The 17,612-nt window shown below is 54.1% G+C and overlaps 1 protein-coding gene across 6 annotated transcripts; it reads right to left on the bottom strand.

The window, feature by feature from the left end:
- Positions 1-336: 336 nt before the first annotated feature.
- Positions 337-16,149, bottom strand: Per1 (period circadian regulator 1). Of its 6 annotated transcripts, XM_048365678.1 has the most exons (24): positions 12,031-13,249; positions 10,174-10,592; positions 9,965-10,063; positions 9,716-9,870; positions 9,492-9,613; positions 9,197-9,398; positions 8,994-9,045; positions 8,735-8,877; positions 8,278-8,356; positions 8,096-8,202; positions 7,833-7,986; positions 7,622-7,730; positions 7,403-7,534; positions 7,064-7,169; positions 6,795-6,966; positions 6,576-6,706; positions 6,173-6,352; positions 5,275-5,517; positions 4,329-4,520; positions 3,913-4,292; positions 3,305-3,491; positions 2,951-3,140; positions 2,505-2,655; positions 337-1,178 (listed from the first exon to the last, which is right to left on the bottom strand). In XM_048365678.1, exons 1-24 carry the CDS (start codon positions 12,121-12,123, stop codon positions 897-899), a joined length of 4,080 nt encoding a protein of 1,359 aa, XP_048221635.1. In that variant the 5' UTR covers positions 12,124-13,249; the 3' UTR covers positions 337-896. The 6 variants fall into 6 exon arrangements, with proteins under 6 accessions (XP_048221635.1, XP_048221637.1, XP_048221634.1 ...); XM_048365680.1 differs by lacking the exon at positions 12,031-13,249 and adding an exon at positions 16,044-16,149 and having other exon boundaries at positions 3,913-4,520; XM_048365677.1 differs by having other exon boundaries at positions 3,913-4,520.
- Positions 16,150-17,612: the final 1,463 nt, after the last annotated feature.

Here is a 17,612-nt window from a genome sequence, read left to right as displayed (position 1 = left end):
AAGGTTCTGCCACCTAGACTGACATGATTCATGGTAATCATGAACCTAAGAGAGCAGCTCAACACCCTTTGCTAATTCAGGGCACCAGGGGGATCAAAGGGCTCCCACCTGCCTTTACCTCCTTCCCAGGACAAACACAGAGGAGGTAACCCGGAGAAAATCCAGTTTGTGTTAGGTGTGGATTTAGCTGGTTTAGCAAGGCCCTGATTTTCAGGAAAGCATGTGGGACAGGAGAGATTTACCTAGGACAGCACTCTCGCTACAACTTTCTTCAGGGCAACTCATCCCCTCATCACCCAGACCCAAAGCTTCAGTCCACAAACTGTTGTTGTTTTTGTTTTGTATTAAAAAATAAGACACAATATCAAAAACACAAATGCCATTGGTAGAGGGTAGAGCTGAGAACACCTGGGTCCCACCTGAGGGGCAGCACCAGGGACTCCATGGTCCACCAACTTCCTCCACCCTGGAGCAGCGAGGGGTTCAAACCCCTGGGTCCTGCTTGGGCCCCAGGCTCCCCCACTCCCATCTGAAGAGGCAGGAGAGAGGGCTGTCTTCCCCAATAAATAAGTGCGGCCCCAAATTTCAGACTGGGACTCAGGCTCAGCTGGGATTTGGAGAGACCACTTCAGCAGCTTGTTAGCAATCTCATCCAGCGAATGATGTCACCTTCCAGGGTGGACCTCTAGGCTGGACTAAAAACTTCCACCTTCTGTTCCCTAAGGAGCTGGAGGTAGCCCCTGGATCCTGGGCTGGTGATGGGGGTCCTGCCCCCTACAGTGGGAGAAGCCGGGAAGGTTTTCTATTGGTTGGTCCAGCCACATCTGAGTTCTAGGAATTGCAACAAGGGAGAAGGAAGCCTCTCATGGACTGCTGCAAGTGGCCCCAAATGGAGTCTAGCTGGTACCATTTTCTGTAGCAGGTAAGGCTGGACTGAATGAGTTCCCACCTTGTTCTTCTTCCTCCATGGCAGAGTCCTGAGAACTTGAGACCTTGGCCTCAACTTGGGCCTGAGTCTCCTCGATGCCCTCACCCTCACCACCCCCACCCCCACCCCCATTACCCCCCTCGCCTCCACCCTCCTCCATGGGCTCCAGCCCCAGTCCATCAAGCTCAGAGAAGAGTGGTTCGCCAGAGTGCCCAGGGTCTTGGGTGCTGCTACCACAGTCCACACAGGCCTGGGAGGGAAAAGGGAAATGAATACATTAGGCAGGGTCCTCATGGGAAATCTGCCAGTCTAGTTCCCACGCCCAACTCAATGGTGATCCTCAAGAAACTGGCCCTTGCAGGTGTACCTAGGGACCAAGGCTACAATTCCTAGTACTCTCTACCCAGACCCCCAACTATATGATATTCACAATGTATGTTGGCATAGGGTGTGTTCAAAAACACTCTACAAAAACCTAGGTGGGGGCTGGGAATGTGGCTTAGTGATATAGCGCTTGCCTAGCATGCACGAAGCATTGGGTTCAATATCTCAGCTGAACCATATAAACAGAAAAAGCCTGAAGTGGTGCTGTGGCTCAAGTGGTAGAGTACCCAGGCCCCAAGACTGGCGAAAAAACAAAACAAACAAAAAACCCTTAGGTGGCTTAATACTATATAATCCAGAAGACTAACATCCTTCAGAATTAATAATCCAATGACACTGATGGGTTTTTTTAGATCTTTTTTCCTTTCTTCATCAAAGCTAGCAGCACTCTACCACTTGAACCATGGTTCTACTTCTGGCTTTTTGGTGATTAATTGGATATAATAGTCTCGTGGACTTTCCTGCCTATGGCTTCAAACTGTAATCCTCAGATCTCAGCCTACAAAGTATAGTTAGGATTACAGGTATGAGCCACTGGCAACCTGCATTTTATCTTCTATCTCTTCAACTTGTTTGGATTTTGTTTGTTCAATTGTATTGGGGCTTTTTGTTTTGTTTTTGGTCTTTTCTTTTTTGACTGGAAATCAAACCCAGGACACTGTACTTGCTAGGCAAGTGCTTTGTCATTGAGCTACATCCCAGCCCTTATCTCGTTTGTTTTGCCAGTACTGGGGCTTGAACTCAGGGCCTGAGCACTGTCCCTGGCTTATTTTTGCCCAAGGTTAGCACTCTACCACTTGAGCCACAGCGCCACTTCTGGCTTTTTCTATATATGTGGTGCTGAGGAATCAAGCCCAGGGCTTCATGTATACGAGGAGAGCACTCTACCACTAGGCCATATTCCCAACCCCGCCAGCCCTTATATCTCATACACACACACACACACACACACACACATTTTTTTGCAAGTATTGGGCCTTGGATTCAGGGGCTTCTCTTTGCTCAAGGCTAGCACTCTGCCACTTGAGCCACAGAACCTCTTCTGGCCATTTTCTATATATGTGGTACTGAGGAATCAACCCAGGGCTTCATGTATATGAGTCAAGCACTCTTGCCACTAGGCCATGTTCCCAGCCAAGCCCTTATCTCTTGAACTTGAGTTTTTTCTTTCCCTATCTCACACTTCTCTCACCATCACATCAAGAGCTCGAGGCAGCTGGCCTTTCCGAACCCAGGAATGCACGGCACCCAGTTCGCGCCGCTGGTCCTCTGAGAACCGAGGCTGTTGTTTCTGCATGGCCCGAAGCCGCTCCCGGTCCTGCTTCAGCACAGAGGCCATGTCCCTGTGTGAGGAAGGTAGAGGCTGGAACCTAGAGCCACGGTCCATGGGTAGGTATCCCTCTCTCACAACTCCTCTGCCTTCTGCTCCACTTCTGAACCCAGGAGGCAACCAGGTTATCTGGTTTCATCCTAGGAGGAACTACTCACGGGGATCCTAGGGACAGGGGATAGGATGGGCACCTCTATGTCAGAGCCAGCCCCAGAAAAAAGAACCCCCCAAATTAGCTGGGCAGCAAAGGTAGGCTAGCTTCCCTCCTGCTCTCCAAGGAAGGTGGAGGGGCCTCTGCTGCTGCTCACCTGGAGGGCACCTGGTAGGTCATCATGACATGCTGGTCAGCATTGGCCATGAGCAGCCAGATGGGATCCTGGAGCACATACTTAATGACTTGGTCTCCAGGCTCAGCCCTGGCCTGAGCAGCGCCAGCCTCAGCCTCCGAAGAGTCAATGCTGCCGAAGTACTTGCTTGTATGGCTGCTTTGACTGCTGCCTGTGAGATGGGGACAAGCCAATGGAACCAGGCCAGGCAGCCAACCTCAGGGTCACCAGGCCACACATCCAGGCGACAGGCCTTAATAGGCTAAGCCAAGATAGAGAGGGCCTGGCTTCCTATCTCCATCGTACCCAGGGAAAGGCTGGAGGGTAGGCACTCACGAGTGATGCTGGCTGAGGTACTGCCCCCTTCATGGGAGCCAGAACCAGACCCGGAGCCCAAGCCGGAGCCCAGAGAGCCTGAGGCTGCGGAGCCTGTGCCAGATCTGGAGTCCTCTTGCAGCAGCAGCTCCAGCAGATCACTGGAGCCAGAGAGCGCATCCTGATTGGAGGACTCAGTTACCTCCACCTAGACGAAGGGGAGCAGAGGGGGACGGAAAGGGGTTAAGGCTCAGCTTTCCTTCAACCGCTTCTGCCAGGGTTTGGGGCAGGGAACGCACACCCAACCCAAGAGGTTTCTGGCTCCCCACTCCATGACAGGGGGCCAAGCTGAGGAGAGAGCTGACGAGGAGGGCGGTGACGCTGGACCCTTTCCAAGTGGCAGATGCGCTCTCAGAAGTTACAGGGATGTCCTCGCCACCTGTCAGACAGACAGGACGGTCCCTTCACAGAGGAGGAAGCTGATTTCTGCCTCGGTTAGAAATTCAGCTGGGGGTCTCCCACCCATGACACCATCTCTAGGAGGCTGTGACATCAGCTCAGGAGACACCAGTGGGGGAAGCATCACCAGGTGGGGGGCTAGCAGAGGGATACAGGGGGTCAGTGCTCACCAGTCTGGCCTCTGGCTCAGCGGCCTCCTCACTGGGAGGCGGGGGCCCAGCACTGCTCCCAGGGGCCCCTGCAGCAGCAGCCCCCTCCATACGGGGGGGCTCCTCAAGCTGCAGCAAGTTGAGCTGGAGTGGGGAGCTGCATCTTGAATTGAACAGTGGGGAATCTGGGCGGTGCATGGGACTGGGGGGTAGTGGGGGCAGCGATGGGGAGGGTGAGTGGGAGGCAGGAGTAGGGGGCCCCTCAGCAGGGACCTGGGGTACCCCACAGGGATAGCCAGATGGGGTCGGGAATAGGTAGTTCGGGAGTACCAAGGCTACCACTGGGGTCACGAGTGGGGAAGGGAAAGCAGTCGGGGATACAGGGGTGGGGACTGGGAGAGATTGAGAGCCTCCTCGAGGAGAGAACACTGGCAGAGGGTAGGGCTGGACCACTGCTGGGAAGGGAGTAGTGGCTGGTGGAGGGGGCCAGGGGCCAGAAGGGGGCACAGATGAGGGGTGGGAGACATAGCAAGGGGCTTCAGCCCGGGGGGTCTGATGGTGGCGTGAGCGCTTGGCTTTGGATCGGCAGTGGTGTCGGCGGCCAAGGGGTGCGGGGCCATGGTGGCAGCCTGTGGGGAGAGACCAGGGTTAGGAAGGACCCCTGCCTGGGGGTTCATGCCTCTGCCACCCCCACTTCCCTGACACTTTGACAGCGAAAGGGCAGCAAGGTCCCAGACAGAGCTTCTCAGCTTGCCCAAACAGAAGTGACATGGGGGGCTGGGGCACCTTCAGGGAAGAATCACAGGAGCCAGGGACATGGGGGTTTATTGAGAAAGGAGCCAGAAAAAGGCAAGGTTACATTAGGGTCAAGCTGAGGGTGTGCAAAGAGGCAGAGGTGTGCTGGCAGATGGGAAGTGGCAGGAAGAGTTCAAGGGCGAATGGGCAGGTAGCTTCAGTCCATTTGCCAAACTCCCACAGGCGCTGCCAGCCTGGGTACTCCTTTTGCCAGTAGAGACCGTGCTCTGCCTAGCTCGCAATGGAGTGAAGAGGTGGGTGAGAAAGCCCACGCCTGAGTCCTGAGTCCTGCAGCCATCTGTACAGAGCCTCCCTCAGGCACCTGGAAGGGATGCCTTCCATCTGCCCTTGAAGCCTAACCCCATTAGTGAGAGTTTCCTAGATGGGTGCTTTCTACCCCTGCCCCCAGGCAAGGCCTGAAATAGCTTACCTGGAACACAGCCCCTCCACCCTCTATCTCAGTACCAACCTTCCCCCAGCCTGCTTTTCTGACTGCAGCCTAGAACATCTCCCTCAAGCTCCCCACCTCCACCCCCAGTTGGCCCTAGACTACGCAGAAGGCAGCTCAAGGAAGCCCCAGATGGCTACCTCGCTCCCCAGGGGCTGAGGGGGCTGCAGAAGAGCTGTCGAGTCCACGAAGCCTGCTGAGGTCTCGGAACCGGCTAAGAAAGGCTTGTTCCTCCTTCTGTGTGTGCAGGGACAGTACAGCCTTCGTCAGGCCCACCGGGCGGTAGGCATCTGGAGCTGGGTCGGGGATGACAGTGGGGCTGGGGGCTGGGCTGGGGGCTGGTCCTGGGGCTAGACTAGGCAGTTCTTCCATCATAACAATATCTGAGAAAGGTAGAAAGGGAAAAGGTCATCAGAATGTTTCGGGGATCAACATACCCATACCACACCCTCCCTTGTTTAACACCCTCGCCAACCCTGGCCTCTGCCCCACCACCTAACCTGCACCTCCTGTGAATGGCCAGGCCACTTCTCTAACAGAGGAAGGGTTGACCCTGGACCCTCCTCCTCAACATGCCTAAGCTGTCCTAAGGGAACAGAGGGTACTCAATTCCCCCACAGTGGCCATTAGGAACCCTTAGGGATGACCCTGTAACAAGTCCTCTTGTAAAGAGAAGCCCACCCCTTACTCTCCCTCTCCCTTCACATGTTTTGGAAGCCCATACCCAAAGATTTTTTTTTTTAGGGATCTTCTAAGATCCCTTGCCTCACACCCTTTGTGGTCAGCACCTCAGGGTTGAAGCCCCCTGTGCTATAGGCTTTGTTTCAAGTGAGAGTAAAAATATAGGAAGCAGAATGGGGGAGAAGCCCCCTGCAGAAGCTGGGAGGGTGGAAAGCCAGGGAACAGTAAGCTAAAAGGGGAGGTCTTCCTCTCTCCATTGGGGGCAGGAGGTAGGAGGGGAAGGGTAGGCAAGAGGAAGATATGGCTGAAGGACCAAGTGGGGCCCTGGGCACTGCCCACCTCGCTCCATGCCCATACCCGACTCCGGGGGCTTCTTGTCTCCTACATGCACGATGGTGGAGCTGAAGCTACACTGACTGGTGACGGACACCACGCTCTCCGCCTTATTGGCCAGGGTGAGCGGGCTCAGGGTGCCTCCCACCACTGGCTCCTTCCGAGGAGTGGCCCCCTCCCCAGACAGCACTGCCGACGAAGGATCTGTGCGGAGAGATGGCACTGGTTACCGCCCTCACCCCACTGGGAGGTCAGGAGAGGGGATCCCAGGGAGGAGGGCAAAGGATTGACAGAAGGGAAGAGCCTGGAGATCAGGAGGCAGGGGAAGAGGGTAGGGCAGAGCAAGGTGGGGACCCAAGGCAGAAGTACAGAGACCCACGGCTGCCAGGACAGGGTGGTGGGAACTGGGCATGCACTGCTTCTTTACCTTTCTTGGCCCCCACAGGGACTGGACCTGTCCTCTGCTTGTCATCGTCAGAGGCTGAGGAGGCGGTGTAGGAGGAAGAAGAGGCACATTTACGCTTGGTCGTGCTGGGGATGTTGCAGCTTTCCAGGTACCTGGGATGGAAGGAAGAGAAGGTATAAGGGCAGGGTCTGGGACAGGGCAGAAGCGGGGCTAGGGGAGAAGATGCCAGCCAGGGCTTACCTGAGGATGCTGTCCAGACAATTTATTTGCTGGTAAGAACAGCTGGAGGCTTCTTTCCTCTCGGCCTCCTCAGGGGCTAAGGCTAGTGAGGACTGGATGGGAGCAGGGGCTGTTTCCAGCTCTGGGTCAGGAGACTGGCTTGGAAGGGCCTTGGCCTTGAATATGTTTGTAGCTGGATCAAAGAGAGAAAAAGCTACATTGGTTGGGGCTAAAGGACAGGAGATCCTTGAGTCTTACTCTTAATCCCATACATAGCATTATCAACTCACCAGGGAGACGAGGCCGGGGTGGAGGCCGGGCCCGGGACTCAATGAAGAGCTGCTGTCCCTGATGTTTCACCAGATGGACATCCTTACAGATTTGCTGAAAAGTTACCTGGGAAATACAAAATGCTAAGGACCTGGCCAGTGACAGGAACCAGAGTCATAAAAAAAAAAAAAAAAGTACCAGGACAGAGCCCTGGAAGCATGGTGGGGGGGAAGGGGGGAAGGAGATGAGAGGAAAAGCCAATGAGGAAAAGGAAGAGGAATGAAACAAAGTTCTGAAGGGAATCATGCTGATTCCGAAGGAGGTTAAGGAAGGGGCAATGAGAGAAGTGGATTACTCACTGGAGCAGGAGGTCCAGGCCCCTCGGCATCCCCTCCATTGCTATCACTGGAGGAGCCAGGGCTGTGGAGAGGGCCTGGGGATGTCATAGGGCCAACTCCACACAGCCCTGTGGGGCTGGAGCTGTGAACAGGCTGTGGTAGGGAAAGGCACAGGTTAAACACCTATATCTGCTTCCTACTACCTTCTCTGCCTTCCAAGGCTCTCTCCTCAAATCTTACCTGCAATAGCAGACGATGGATCTGCTCTGAGAGCTCCTGGATATCAGAGTCCAGGGATAGAGCTGGGCTCGGGGCCGGGGGAGTGAACACATCTTCATTCAGGGGGGCACTGAGGGGTGAGAAACCGTGAGTCCAATCCTGTCCCTAGTCCTGCCCCATCCCATAATATCAACACTCTGTAATGCCAGCTTAGGGGGCTCCACCTACTTACGTGCGAACTTTGTGGCGGCCCAATACAAAAGCCACCTTACGGCTCCAAGGATGCACAAAGCCTGCCCAGCTGGTGTCCATGGTGACATATTCTCCATTGCGGGCACAGAAGCGAATAGGGGAGTGGTCAAAGGGCTGCCCAGCCAGCTGCAGGACTGATGGAAACAGGAAAAGGAGGTGAGGGTTACCCATAGAAATCCTGAAGGGCATTGAAGAAGCCCCAGGGACAGCCAGGAGGTGATGCAGGATGAGAGAGAAACTCACTCTTCTTGTGGATGGCCAGCATGAGAGGTCGGTCCTCAGGATGGAGGAACAGGAGCACTGGGGCCCCCAGGAGGTCCTGGGGCAGGTAGCCCAGCAGTGGGGCAGCCCTGCCACGGGAAGAGGTGTCAGAGTGGACTTGGTCTCATCCTTGGCCACCCCTTTCCTCCAGATCCTGACCTCACCTTTCATCCACGTCCTGGAAGAGGCAGCTAGGTGTGTGCCTGGTAGTGAAGATCCTCTTATCAGGCGGGATCCGAGGAGCTGCAGCACACAACATGGGCTGTTATGTTTCATCCAGAATGGTCCAGCGCCTTAGATCTCCTTCCTCGCCTGATACCAAGGCTGCCTGGCAATCCCCTCCCCAGCTCAGACCTCATCTCAGCACAGAGAGGGCTTGGATCTTTCTTGTACCTCATGCCAGTAGCAACACTGAGAACTGCCAAGACACCATTTTGCTCTTCTTCATATCACTCCTGATTGTGGATTCTTATATGACCTGACCTTTAAGATGGACTTGAATCTCATCCTTAAAATACTTTTCTTATTCCAAATTCCTAAGGGCTCAGCTTGTTCCTCCCAGCAGACTTAAGATAATCCTTCCTCTCCCCACATCTCAGACCAGCTCTCGGGCTTACCCACCTTCATAACCCGAGTGAATACGCTCTGCAATGAGCAGGCAGCATGGCTGCGCAGGGGCCCCATCTGAGACCCGAATCTTGGTCACATATGGAGTTAGGCGGAATGGCTGATACCGAGGCCCTGGATCCCGATCAGGACCACCCCTGACAAAGGAGAGCAGAAAATTAGGAACTTTCAACGGAATCCCCCTGCCTTGGCCTCAAAGTTACTCACAGAACAAAGATAAGAGGGAAAGGCTGTTCCTGCTCTCTCTACCTACCTGATACGGCAGAAGACAGACTTCTCCTGGGTAAAGTCCTTGAGACCTGAACCTAGCATAGATGAGGAAGGCAGTGAGTATAACCCCTCACCCCTTCCCTAGGCTGAAAAGAACCTAGCAAGGGAAAGCTCTAATCCTAGCCCCTCAAAGCAGGTGCTTCCTAGAGATGCTCCTCCCTCCCCACAAACTCTTGGGCACCTCACCTGCAGAGGCCCCAGGACCCCAGGTGGGCAGACGAGATGGGGCAGTGGAGCCATAGAAGACACCCACATCCTGGGGAGCCAAGAGCTCTGAGAAGCGGGCACCTCGGAAAACATCCCGCTTGCAACGCAGCAGGACACCTGCCTGCTCTGAAATGTAGACGATTCGGCCAGTCAGGAAGGAGACAGCCACAGAGAAGGTATCCTAGCAAAAGAACAAGAGCAGATTCAGAGCTGGGGGTGGGGTGGGAGTAGAGATGAGGACCTGCTGGGATGGAGGGGCCAGGTTGCAGCATACCTGGTTGCGAAGCGTGTATTCAGATGTGATGTGCTCCAGCTCCTCCAACGTGTAGGTAGACATGTCCATGGCACAAGGCTCACCTTCCTCCAGGCTCCACTGCTGGTAGTACTCCTGGTTAGCTACAGGGTGAAGGTATGTGTGGAGAATTCATTAAGAGAACTGACCCACAACACACACAATGGCCAATGGTGTGACCTCCCCCCACCAGAAGCATCACTCACCCTGCACTTGCTTGACACAGGCCAGTGCATACTGTAGAGTGGCCAGAGTCCCAGAGCGGCCCTTGCCCCGACGCTCAGGTGGTAGTCTAAGCTTGAGCTCCCGAAGGGCAGTCATGAGTTCCTTCTGGGTTCTTGCTCTGGCTGACTGTTCACTGCTGCAGAGCCCACAGGAAAGCAAGGGGTAAAGATATTAGTTCCAGATTGCCACTGTCAACCCAAGATCTCTCCTACAATCTTCACCCCACTCACCTGCAGCCACTGGTAGATGGGTTATCTTGCTCGGAGCTGGCACTCAGCAGGCTATAGGCAATGGAACTGCTGGGTGGGGATGGGCTCTGAGAGTTTGTGCTAGGGAAGAGAGCAACAACCTAAGATGAGGGGCAGGTGAGCAGTAACACAGGATAGCTCAAGCTTACCCAGTCTCATTGCCAAACCCTGAAGCAGACAAACAGACACACCTCTTGCTGCTCTCAGTGGTCTCCAACAGGGCTGAGTCCTTGCCATTGCCAGAGGAGGAGCTATGCGAGCTCCTTTGAGATGCACCCCTGGACTCATGTCCATTGGACTCGTTGCCGCTTGAGCCATTGCTGTTGGCATCGGTATCATCAGCCAGGCTGGGGCCCGGGCAAGGCCGATGCTGTGGGGGTCCAGGGGACGGGGCTCCTCCAGAACAAAAAGATTCTTCGGGCCTAGGGTTTCCTCCCCCATCAGCCCCTTCCAGGGGACCACTCATAACTGGGCCATGGGGAGGAGGGCACGAGGAGAACAGGGAGGGTGGTGAGGCCACCACGGATGCACAAGGGGGCCTTGAGGCCTGGTTGAGAGTAAAATGGAGGCTTTGTCGCTGAAAGTTGAAAAGTGCGATTACAGCGAGTACCTGGAGGGAAGAGACCAGGAAAGAGGGCTTGGAGAAAGTCCCACAGCACCTTCCCGCTTTACTCAGACCCTTCCCTGCCTGGTCCCCACTCCTAAAACCCAGGTTCCCAAATTGGAACCCAGGCAAGTTCTGTTTTGGGTCCCCCGAGGTGCGCCGCGGCGGGAAAGGGCCTTCTCCGGGGCTGTTCCCCATATGCCCTGCCAGCATGCTGGGCTAACCAGAACCCGAGCAGTAGACCTGAACTACAGGCTGTGGGCAAAGCCTGGAGGTTTCCCATCCTCGAGCTTTGCATCGGCCCCACACTCGTCCCGGGACTCCGAGGCCGCGGCTCGGTGGGGTGTGAGCGGATCGCTTCCTATATTTAGGCTTCCGGGCTAAATTTATCCGGGGGCGGCGCCACCCCCGCCGCACATGCGCGCCGCCGTGCGCGGGCCCACCACGCGCTTCCGCCGCCGCTGTGGTCGCCAGGGAAACCGACGTCAGCCGCTGAGCTCAGCGGTTGCTGGAGGGACCACTGGAGGACGGGAGGGGCGACCCCTCTCCGATTCCACCGCGGAAGTGGGGGAGCAGTCCACCCCCACACTGGCGGGCCGACCGGGGGCCGCCCACCCTGAACAGGCGGCTCTACGAAGAGGAACAACCTACCCGGGATTCCAAGGCCGATCCTGGCCTCCCCCCCCCCCCCCCCGGCCTCCTCCCGCAAGAGCCCCGTCAAGCTCTCCCCCGGACGCTGTCACTCAGGTCAAGACGACACAGCCTTTCCTTCTCTGGCCCGTCACCCTCCCAACCAGGGGGCTGAAGCCGGCACCTGCCTCAGTCAAGGACCCAGAAACGCGCTCTCCTCACCCGCTACCTGGCTAGCCACCTCCCACCCGATCCCGGCACCGAAGACTTGGGCTGGGAACGCACAGCAGCCAGCAGTTTTTCCCCTACCGTCGGTCCAACCACACCCCCATCCCCTAGCATTTTTCTGAGCCAGAAGAAAAGGAAGGCTGTGGCCAACAGCGGGAACTAGCGCCGGGAACGGGATGTTCCAGCCTGAAGCCGGCTGACATCACGGCCGGCGCGGGGCCAGGGACTGGAGGGGGAGGGTGGGGAAGGCCGAAGGCCTTAAAGGGTCCAATGCTGGGGTAAACCCGAGGGCCTCTAGGAGACGAGAAAGGAGGTGGGAGTGAGACGTGCCCGCTTAAGGTCTGTTGTAGGACCGGGATGTCCGAATCTGAGGAGCAAAGGTAGAGACGACGTGAGCGGGTCGGAAGTGAGGACACCCGGTACAGGACTGCAAGGATCACCTAGGTCCCGGGAGGCAGGGAAGGGATAGACCGTGAAAAAGAAGGCGGTAAAATAATTGTGCTATGTAAGCACTTGGGCTGAAAGTGGAGGTGGCCCCGCCTAGGGACAGAGACCAGGCCTCGGGGTGGCTGTGAAGGATGCCTACCTGGTGCTGTTCGAGCGCCTCCAGCCGCCTGCCTGCTGCCGTTCCAGCCCGTAACCGAGTAGGAGCTCCGTGAGGCGGGGAGGCGGGTTGCATAATGCCAGGCACTGCCCCTCATTGGCCTCCTGCCCGCTGAGCCACAGGCCCCGCCCCCAATTGGCTGGGGATCTCGTCCCGGCGCCTGATTGGCTACAGGCCCCCACTGAGGTCAGGGCTGTGTCACACACACGGCCGCACGTGGACCTGGGTGCTGGCGCTGGACGGAAGGGCTTCAGACACAGCCCAGCCAATGGGCGCAGGATGCCTTGCATAGTGAATAATAAAAAGGAAGTGAAGAGAGGCGAGCTGCCCCTCTTCAGGCCACAATGGGTGCTTAAGCGCCTGGTTTCACAACTTCACTGACCAGCCTAGAGGAAACAGACACCTCAGGCTTGGCCAGGTAAGAAAAGGAACATAGATCCTAGGAGCTGAATCAAGCTGGATGAAATGGCTGCCCCCTGACAGAGACAGATACTCGGCTTGGCGTTTCCTAGGTTCTTCCCAGCCTTGTCATCAAATGTAAGGAGCACAGTCCCTTCCTCTGGTACTTCAAATCTGTGAGTACAAGGGTAATTCTCAGTCCACGTGTGACTGAGAAGAAAAGGTGTTGGGAGGATGAAGACCATGGAAAGAGGAGCCAGAGCCACTGGAGGTTGTGAAGGAAAACAACAGCAGGTGCTTCAATGGCCAATCAGAGAAAAGGGCTCTAAGCAGCCCACTTGGTGACTAGTATTTCTTTAGAAGATGCAGCCACCCACTAGTGGGAAGGGGCAAAGGTGGGGACTTGGAAGCAAGGGCTACATAGGGAGGAGGTAGGGGGGCAGAGAGAAGAGGCCAGTAAGGCCCTACACAGAAAAAGGTATGGTGACAAGTGCTTCATATCCTCATTGCTTGGAAAAGAGAAAGCCAAGATTCAAGGACCCAGAAGCCATCTCATCTGTCTCACCTACTTTACATTCACCAAACAGGACCTGACACATGGTAGGTGATTATAAGCAAATGGTTTTGTTTCTAATAATAATAGGTATGGAGAAGGAACTTCAGAGGTGAATAGAAAGAAGGCTTTTTTTTTTGGGGGGGGGGGGTTGTCATGGAGCTTGAACTCCCGTTCCTGGCTGAACCCTAAGCTCTTCAGCTCAAGGCTAGCACTGTACCACTTGAGCCACAGGGCTACTTCCGGTTTTCTGGTGGTTAATTGGAGATTGGAGTCTCATAGACTTTCCTGCCCTGACTGGCTTTGAACCACGATTCACATCAGCCTGCTGAGTAGCTAGGATTACAGATGTGAGCCACTGCTCCCCTGGCAGGTTACATTTTTTTAAGAAGAAAAACACGGAGGAGGGAGGAGGGAGGAGGGAGGAGGGAGGAGGGAGGAGGGAGGAGGAGGAGGAGGAGGAGGAGGAGGAGGAAGAAGAAGAAGAAGAGGAGGTTGGCTTGGGAAAATAAGGTGCCAATCGAGGTCCAGGAGAGTTGCAGTGACAAATCGTCCCATCTAGGACTATGATGAGTAGTTCCTCTTGGGGCGCACAGGAAACGTGGGTAGCAAGAGAAGAGGCCCCCATACAGCTGCCGACTTAATCAGCTGTAGGTGCACACCCCTCACTGTCACGTGGGCTAAACCTTCTACAACAATGGTGTTTCCCACGGGGGAAAGAGGAGGGCTCTGGGAAAAGCTGGGACACGGGGATGTTATAAAATAACCCAGAAAAACCAACGCAGGAAAACAAAAGAGTAGTCTGGATTTTCAGCCTCCTCTCCTTGAAAATAATTCCCCTCCCTGCTCCCATACTGTGACCCAGTCCCACTCGTTTTTTAAAAAATCCCTCTTCTCTGGAAACAGTTTTTTCTCCCTCCCCACCTCTCCTCAGGGATTTAGATGTGATCTCCTCTGACCCAGGCAGTCCGGCTCGCCCACCTCCACCTCCATATCTGTCTTTTGCACAAACAAAAGGTTTCAGCGCTCCAGCAGCCCCCCCACCTGCTCCCGAGGCCCCGGCTGTCCCGTCTCACGGTCCCCACAGTAACCAGGTTCTGCTGCCGTCAATGGGGGGAGAGGGGGCGGGAGACGGCGGTGACGTCAAAGCGGAGGAAGAAGGCGGGGCGAGGCTGCCGGGGAATGTGGGGCAGGGAGGCTGGAGAGGCAGCGGTTTGGGAGCTGGCCAGCCACAGAGGGCGGCGGCCAGCGCACTTGGGAACATCGTGTTCTCTTGGCGGGTGGCCCAGGACATGCACTCAGCCCAGGCACCTCCCCCCACCCAACGACCGCTGTCCTGTCCCAAAGCCAGGGATTCCTGGAGAGAGGGTTCGAAGCAAGGGGTCTCACCTCTCCCAACTCAATGTCTGGTTCTCTGGTATTCAAATCTGCCCACCCTTGTACTTGTGCCTACAGCTCCTGGCACTAGCTTTCCCTCCGCTAAACTGTACACGGCTGTTGACCCAGTACAGTTCTGCGAGAGAACACAAGCACCGCACCTTTGCTCCTTCCGGGAGGCCCCCTTCAGTGCCTGAATCTCCTGTTGCTATAACAACAGAAGGAGGGAGGGACAGGGAGGAAAATGGGTCTAGAATGAAGAAATCAAACTGGGACAGAGCAAGTAGCCCTGTCTGATTCCCAGATCCTGGAGGGGAGGAGTGGGGGAATTTGGGGCTGTTGCCTGAAGACCAGAAGAATCAGGAAGAGGGAAACAGTCATCAAAACTTCCAGAAAAACATAAAAATGTGAGACTAATTCCCAGATACAACATTCACATAAATTACATTATCACTGCTGTTTTGTCACCCTATAGCTATTGCTATTTAAAAAAATGATTCAGGCATTGTGCTTAACACTTTACATATATTACACATAATCTTATTTTAATTCCCAGAACAACCCTGTGAGCTGGGTGTTATTCTGTTTCACAAGGGACAATTAAAGATCAATAGTTACTTAAAATCGCCTCAATTGTCTGTCTTGTAACATGTTCTCAGCAGCTTAACAAATGGTACCCAGGGTTCAAATTTGAGTTTAATGATGGCTTGTCATTCTGGCTTCCCCACAGTAATCTTCCCTCAACTAGCTTCTAAGTTGCATTCCATCACTGACAAACTTGGACCTTTCAAACATCCAATATACATGGGCCTGTTCTCAAGACATGGTTTGTACCACCCACACACTTATCTTTAGAGCAGATTTTCCCCATGCTTCAAAACTACTTGATATCTCCGTAGAAAGTCCCAGCTCCAACAACTGTGTAAGAACCTAAATATCTCAGTCTTCCATTTTAAAGTGGCCTTGCTGCAGGCCACTTTACCACAGGCCTGTTTGTTGACAGATACCACAGCATCCTCCAGTGCCTCCTCACCACAGTGGCTCAAGAAGTCATATATACACTGCAAATCTGCACAAACCCCTACTCCCTCACAGAACCCTACATCATCTCTTGCTACATCATCTCCTTCTCAAAGATAGTTCTGAGGCCCAAATTCTGCTCTTTGCCCATGGGAGACATCTATAGCTGCTATAAGACTAGGTCTGGGTCGCAAATCTCAGCACTACCCTTTCTCAAATCACCTTTGTAACCCTTACCTGCCCACCTACCCTGTTAGGGCCTCTCTCAGCCTCAGACTTAAGACGCCTTCACCCACAGAGAACATCCCACCCTCCTCGCCCCGCAGCTCTCAGGGGCTCCATCCTTGTACCTCCCTAGGAAGCAAGGGCTTCAGCTCCTTCAGGATTCTGAGCACTCCCTGCTTGGCAGTTGGGTCCAGACATCCTAGAGCGGCGAGGGAATCTGATGTCGTTAATTCTCACCCTCCCCACTCTAGGGCTCTGAATTCGCCGTTCATATTTTCCACAACCCAGAACCGATCCCCGTTGAAGGCGATCACATATTCACATAACCCCTCCCCTCATACCATTAATACCCCTTCTGGCCGAGTACACACCCCAAACTCTTATCGACCCACCCCTTTACCTCCCTACCCCAGGCACTCACCGATCGGAGCGCACAAGGAGCTGAATTTCTTCACAACTGGGACTTACAGTAGCTACACCACAGGCTTCTCCGGCCCGCCCACCGCCTGGGCTACCACGCCTCCCAAAGCTTATTGGTTTAGAGGAGCTATCCCATGCACCACGCCGCGTGCGGCCGACCCGCCCCAGTTAAGCCTCTATTGGCAGCTCTTTCAACCTTCATCTTTTCATTGGACAGTACAACAACTGTTAGTGATAGATACACGTGAGGGAGGGGCCGCCCTAGAGCGTTGATTGGAAGTCTGACATTAAGCCACGCCTCCACCCACTTCTTAGGTTTCTATTGGCTGTGGAAACAACCCCGACCGGCCTAGGTCGGTGACGCACGTGCCAGTCCTGCCCTCCAAACTTTCTGATAGGCTGAGAGGTCTCGGAGATGTTCGGGACACGTGCAGGAGACCTCACGCGGCAACTTGTTTACCCAGAAGCTGGGGATTTTCCTTGACGACACTTACCTAAGACTGCTGAGTCTGCGCAGGCGCATTGAGAACGCGACTTGTGCGCAGGCGCAGATGTGAGAGGCGGTGGCGTAGGTGGGATACTAACCAGAAAACTAGGCGTGACTGGAGTGCTCCTGGTTGGTCCTAGGCGGCCTGCATTTACAATAATCCCCAAAGCTTTAAGATGAGGCACTAGGGTGAAATGGTCTTTTAGAGCTCAGAGCCAGATCAAGATGATGGCGGTGAACACAACAGTCTCCACGTGATGGTCACCTGAGGGCCAGGCCAGGCGTTTCTTGCAAACTTAAAGGAGGCCGGCATACTATCCACCTCCTCACAAGACTGAGATACCCAGAGATTACATAATTTTAATAAATTAATATGATAGTAATGGGGCTAAAACTTGAACCCAGGTCCCAGACACCAAAAGTATGTCCTAGGACCTGTGGAAATCCAAAAATGTACAAGGGATCCAGGAAATAAAGCACATAACCCCAGCATACAGTTAAGTCCTTTATAAGGGTGCAAATTACTGTAGACTGTGTACTCAATTATAAGACCACCTGGGATCCTTAGATCCTCTGTATGAGACTCTCCAGGAAAGAGGCCTGTAAATCTATTTTTGTTTGTTTTTTTTGCCAGTCCTGGGGCTTGAACTCAGGGCCTCAGCACTGTCTCTGGCTTCTTTTTGCTCAAGGCTAGCACTCTGCCACTTGAGCCACAGCGCCACTTCTGGCTTTTTCTATATATGCGGTGCTGAGGAATCGAACCCAGGACTTCGTGTATATGAGACGAGCACTTTACCACTAGGCCATATTCCCAGCCCTTTTAAATCTATTTTTTTTGTCAATCAGTTTAATATATGTCCATAGGTAGTTCATATGAATGCTTAAATTACAAACTTAGCTGCCATGGTCCAAAAGTGTGGGACTTTAAGAAAGTTTATATTACTCAAAAGATAGCTAAGCATATTATCTTTTATTTTAAAGGTTTGTAAAACAAGATTAATTCTAAAATTATTATATAACATTAAAGGAATTTTATCTTGTTGTCATTTTAGTAACTTAGACCTGTGAGCTATTAAAAACACT

The sequence above is a fragment of the Perognathus longimembris genome, chromosome 17, assembly GCF_023159225.1.
Source record: "Perognathus longimembris pacificus isolate PPM17 chromosome 17, ASM2315922v1, whole genome shotgun sequence".
In the NCBI taxonomy this organism is placed as follows: Eukaryota; Metazoa; Chordata; class Mammalia; order Rodentia; family Heteromyidae; genus Perognathus; species Perognathus longimembris.
Note: the sequence above shows the minus strand (reverse complement) of the source record. Positions and strands in the feature narration are given on the sequence as shown.